Below are 6,100 nucleotides of genomic sequence, written 5' to 3'. Positions count from 1 at the left end.
TAAGAAACACTGAAAGAGTCAAAGCATCAACCAAGAACAGACCAGGCTCATTATGTTACATGTTTTTAGAGAAGTTGTCTTCTTGGAATAAGTTGAAAAGTTACTGTGAATTATTTGGAAATACTATTTCTCAAGATTTGCCTAGTTCCATGGGATAACCCTATGTTAAAATAAATTTCTCTCATAGTCTGCCAGACAAAAAGTGCCACTTAAAAATAATTTATTCAAGTGAACTTCATGCAACATAAAAGTAACCATTTTAAAGTGAACAATTCAATGGAATCTGATACATTCACAATATTGGGCAACAACAATCTCTAGTTCCAAAACATTTCCATGATCCCAAGTTGTAAAACCTCTTACTCATTAAGCAGTAATAAGTGTTGGTGAGAAGACGGAGAAATTAAGCCTCATGCATTGCTGGTGGAAATGCAAAATGGTTCAGCCATAGTTGAAAACAGTCTGACAGCTTTTCAAAAAACAAAGTATAGAATTATTATATTACCCTGCTATTCCACTCCTAGTTATATATGTAAAAAGTACCACTTTTAAATTAATACTCCGATATTCAACCCAATAGATATACATTTATAGAAATTATACATTCACAACAGTTAGCAATTGTAACAGTAAGTTAAAATGTGTACATGAATTATTTTCAGAGTAAATGCAAGTTAACATTTTGAAGTCCCCAGATAGAAAGAACCAGTTATATAAAACCAATTTTTAAAAAATCTAAGCAGTAACTGACTCATCAGCAAATTTGTTGGAAGCTGAAAGACAAAAATTTTTCAACTATTGACAAAGGAGTGTAACTCAAGAAGTTGATATGCAGCAAAGTGTCAAGAGAAATACAATTATAAGTTGCAGGAAAGAATAAATCAATCAAATAAAGAAGAAAAGAAACTATAGAGGGCACACACCTTTGTCATGTCTGTTTACCATAGAGATGGTCTGTATATGTGTATACTATTTCCAAAGAGCAAATGTCTTCAAGTTACAGGCAGAAAAGAACTTTGAGGTTTCATTCAAATACCTATTCAAGCCATGAGGTTTTTTCAACCTTCCTAGACTTTCAAATGACCTCCCAGCACATTCAGTTCAGAATCAGTCATTACTAACATGCCTAGATCCCACTCACAGCTAAAGCTCTCAATCAAGGTAAAGCTTCGTGGCCTCATCTGCTCTGCCTGTGTCAGGTCAAGGAGTCTGCCTGGAGAATGGGGAGTCAGGACCCAATGTCCTCTGCCTCCACCAGCTCATGCATTCTTCAGTTCAGCCCATTGTACCCTCAAAGTTGGAGGTGGGAGGGAGGGAAGTTGTCTCCATGTCCTCATCAACATTTGTTATCTTTTGTGTCTTTGATAACAGCTATTCTAACAAGAGTGAAGTGATATCTCATTGTGGTTTTGTTTTGTGTTTCCCTGATGATTAGTGATAATAAGCATTATTTTTCATATACCTGTTGGCCATCTGTCTGTCTTCTTTCCAGAAATGTCTATTCAGGTCTTATGCCCATTTTTAAATTGTGTTATTTATTTTCTTACTATTGAGTTTTTTGAGGTCCTGATATATTTTTTTCTATTAATCCCTTATCAGATATATAGTTTGCAAATACTTTATTTGATTCTGTGGGTTGTCTCTTCACTCTATTGATTGTTTCCTTTACTGTGCAGAACCTTTTCAGTTTTGCATAATCTCATTTGTTTATTTGTGTTTTTGTTCCATGGGAGTTTGAGTTTATATCCACAAAAACATTGCCCAAACCAATGTCATGGAGCTTTTCCCTATATTTTCTTCTAGTAGCTTTACAGTTTCAGGTCTTATATCCAAGTTTAATTCATTTTGAATTGATTTTTGTATATGGTGTGAGAAAAGGGTTCAATTTTGTTCTTTTGCATGTGGATATCCAATTTTTCCAATATCATTTATTGAAGGGACAGTCCTTTCCTCAGGTGTCTTTTTGGCACATTTGTCAAAAATCAATTGACTGTAAATGTGTGGGTTTATTTCTGGGCTCTAAATCCTGTTCCACAGGTCAGTGTGGCTTGTATAATGCCTGTACCATGCTGTTTTGAGTGTCATAGCTTTGTAATATATTTAGAAAAAGGTAGTGTAAAGCTCCCCTTTTATTCTTACTGTTCATATAAATCATTTTATCTCTAGTTCTGGTAAAAATGACATTGAAATTTGACAGGAATGCATTAAATGTGTAAACCCCTTTGGCTAATATGAAAATTTTAACAATGTTAATTCTTCCAATTCATGAATATGGGATAGCTTTCCATTTATTGGTGTCTTCTTTAGTTTCCTACATCAATATTTTATGTTTTTCAGTGTAGATATTTAACTCTTTTGGTCAAATTTATTCCAAAGATTTGTTTGTTTGATTTGACACTGTTATAAATAAAATTATTTTAAAATTTCTTTTTCAGGTAGTTAGTTGTTAGTGCATATAGAAATTACTGATGTATGTTGATTTTGATTTCTGTGACTTCATGTGAAGTCTTTCATTTGTTCTAACACAGTTTTTGTGGAGATTTTAGGTTTTACATGTTTAGGATCATATTGTCAAGAGGAAAGCAGAATCTGTAAATTTGAAGCCACTTGATTCTTCACAAGTTGGACACAACCAATTGGAAAATGATACACCTGCAACCAGGTCTGCAATTATAATCCAACTGGTTTGACAAAGCCTCACATCCCTGCATACCCCAAACATTTCCTCTCCCTAAGTCTCTCCTGGTGGTAGGGTACACGTCATTCCACTTAGATCAACACCATGCCGTTCACCATCCTCACTCATCTGGTCTCCTTGCCACCAGGTTTGCACTTCTCCAATCTATTTTCACCAAAGTAATATTTCTAAAATGCAAGACTGATCATTTTCTACTGTTTGTGAAAATCTGGGTCACAGAAAGCAAGGAATTATTCTACAAAATAAAACAGGAAAGAAGACATGATTAGAATATTTACCACTCCTGCTTGGTCAATTGTCTGACCTTTGCTCTTACTGTGCTATTTCCCTGGCATCATCGCATCCCTGACAAAGTCCCTCCCCCTTTGCTAGCCACATGTAGTTATCTGAGGGTAACAGCTAGTCACCATTTAACACTGAGCTCCCAGGGCTGCTCTCAGCATCTTCTGCTTGATTCAATGTGCACAGTACAGGAAGAAGTGAGGTATCAAAATGAGCTATATCCTTTCCACATGTGCATCAAGGCATATCATACACTTTATAGCACCTATTTGCACACATAATTACTAGTTCAAATTCCTTGGGGAAAGCAGTGTGTAGTATTCATATTTGAATTTTATTTAGTGAATATTTTAGATGTAATATAGCATAACAAGTATTCACTGGATAAATGAACAATTGAATATTTGATACTCTACCTCTTCTTATTTGTCTAATAAATTACATACTTCAAAACTCAGCTCAGATGTCACTTTGTGCTGGAAATTTTCCCTAAAGCTTCTTTTCATCCCAGGCTAATATGTTTTCCACAGTCTCTTATGGAATTCTGGATTCAAAACCTACCACTTGGTGGAGACTGTTAATCCTCAATAACAGACCTTAGTCTTTCAGGAACCAACCATGTGGGCCAGGACAGCTTCCAATAAGGGTGGACAAATGGCTGGACTGTCTCAGCAGTGAATAGCTACGTTGAAATCAGCAAGTTTTCTAAGATATTATATCGTGTACTGCTCAAAAAAGGTGGGAGAGAGGGGACATATTTTAATTATTTATTTAAAATTAATTTCAATTTTACAGAAAACTGGCATAAATAAAAGTAGTACAAAGAATGTCTATATAACTATGAACCTTTTTCTTACTCATTTCTCCGTCTCTCTCAATTTTATATCTTATACCATTTATCCTCTAAGTGGTATCATTATTTATTTCCAGAATATGAAAATCTCCTATAGAATTAGAAAGTAGTTATGAACTTCAGTAACTGTAACATCAATATAATATGACTGAATAATGCATTTTGAAGCGAGATGGAGTATAAATTGAAAAACTTTCTAGTACAGGGAAGCGGTTTCTAAAAGAGGTGTGAAAATGAGATCAAACACCATGGCAGTCTTGGAGTCTGGGAAAGAACACTGGTATAACATTCCCACATCTGATGAGCTAGGGAAGGAGGAGTAAATTACTCTCAAAATGGTCTACTCCATAGTTTTTTGAAAGGCAGGTCCCACTGTTAACATTTTCTTCAGAGCCCCCATGACATCCTTATTCCTAAGACTATAGATTAAAGGGTTCAGCACTGGAGTGAGGATGGTATAGAAGACAGATACCATCATGTCCTTCTCAGGGGTGTGGTAGGAGCTGGGGAGCATGTAGGTGTAGATGGCAGCCCCGTAGAAGAGGATGACCACAGTCAGGTGGGAGAAGCAGGTGGCAAAGGCCTTCTTCCGGCCCTCTGCTGAGTTCATCCTGTGGATGGTGAGGAGGATGAGTAAATAGGAGCTTGAAATGACTGTCACAGGGATGAGGAGCATGAGGATACAGCATAGGTACATGAGGGTCTCATAGAGGGAGGTGTCTGAGCAGGAGAGTTTCAATACAGCAGGGACTTCACAGAAGAAATGATGAATCTCCGGGGATCTGCAGAACGGAAAGGTCATGGTGATGGGAGTGAGCATGAAGCCATCCGCTGAGCCCAGGAACCAGCAGCCTGATGCCAGGAACAAACACGCCTTATAGGTCATGAGGACAGGGTAACGAAGAGGATGGCAGATGGCCACGTAGCGGTCATAGGCCATGGCGGCTAGAAGGAAACATTCTGAACCTGCTAGTGTCACATAGAGGAACATCTGCATCCCACACTCAGGGGCTGAGATCTGATTCACACCCATGACCTGGTCCAGGAGCATCTTGGGCACAGTGACAGAAATGTACACCATGTCCATGAGAGACAATTGACTGATGAAAAAGTACATGGGGGTGTGGAGGTGGGCGTCACAGTGTATCAGAAGGAGCAGGACAGCATTTTCAGACAATGCCATCAGGAAAACCACAAAAATGACCACACAAAGTACAGCTGGATGTTTGGATTGTCTGAAGAGTCCCATCAGGATGAAATCCGACCATCCAGTGTGGTTGGCCATCCAGGTGGTGTTGGCCATGAGGTTTCACCTAGGCCACCAAGGAGAGTTTTGGAGTTAGTGTAATGCATCCCTTTGTAACGAGTGTTTAGTGAGTACTCACATTCATGTATGCTGATTGTGCTAACCTAAGTCCCGTGGGTTTGGGGAGTTGAGTATATAAATGATATGTAACATAACAAATTTACAAAAGAAACTAAGAATTCACAACTATAGGCCAAAAGAATTGGTAACTGATAGTAAGGTTGTCACGGTTCAAATTCATAAACTTTGCTGATAGTGTCATTTATCAACAAGTACTGCAAATTTGCAGAACCACCCTCCTCTGCTAACACAAATGTGACTCATTGAAAGATAAATCAAACTCGTTATTTCTAGAGTTTTTGTCGTAGAAGGCTGGATTGAATGAACATCTCTGGTTTAAGAAAATAGGCATCTTCAAAATACTCTGAGGTATAGTTGATATAAGAAAGATGTAGCAAGTAACTAAAGCGTAACTTGGAAAAGTTATACCAGATGTTTGAAACTCCCCCCCCACAGGATCGGGCCATGCTGTGAGGCTCTGTGATTGCATGAAGCGAGCCTCACATTCTCGTGAGCAGGGAAGGATCCTCACACACGACTGACCCTTTAGACATTGAGGGATATGAGTAAGGAGCACACACACAGACCCCAGCCATAGGTCCATCTTTTTCTCTATCTGCCATTCCTTTCTCCAGTCTACATCAAAAAGAAAAAATACCATGTTTGAGCTCAGGTGTGATGAGGGTAAAATGAGGAAACGTAATGAAAGTGCTTAGAATAGTACAGTTTCTGATGAACACATATACTCTTAGCTTACAGAGTTAATATCTACATTATTCTGCACAACCTACCTAAGATGGTTGCTACTATGATTATTATATAAGATGCATTAACTTCCATTCTCCAGATGTAGTACCTGTTCATACATTTAAGAAGTTGATTTTCAAAATAAAAATGGCAG

General features: G+C 37.9%; 1 protein-coding gene across 1 annotated transcript; it reads right to left on the bottom strand.

Annotated features, from left to right (window-relative positions):
- Positions 1 to 4,173: 4,173 nt before the first annotated feature.
- Positions 4,174 to 5,137, bottom strand: LOC112607610 (olfactory receptor 2T29). The gene has a single exon (XM_025358658.1). The coding sequence runs from the start codon at positions 5,134 to 5,136 to the stop codon at positions 4,174 to 4,176; it is 963 nt and encodes a 320-aa protein (XP_025214443.1). The 5' UTR covers position 5,137.
- Positions 5,138 to 6,100: the final 963 nt, after the last annotated feature.

Source organism: Theropithecus gelada, chromosome 1, assembly GCF_003255815.1.
Source record: "Theropithecus gelada isolate Dixy chromosome 1, Tgel_1.0, whole genome shotgun sequence".
Lineage (NCBI taxonomy): Eukaryota > Metazoa > Chordata > Mammalia > Primates > Cercopithecidae > Theropithecus > Theropithecus gelada.
The sequence above is the reverse complement of the archived record's forward strand: the minus strand, read 5'-3'. Positions and strand labels throughout refer to the sequence as shown.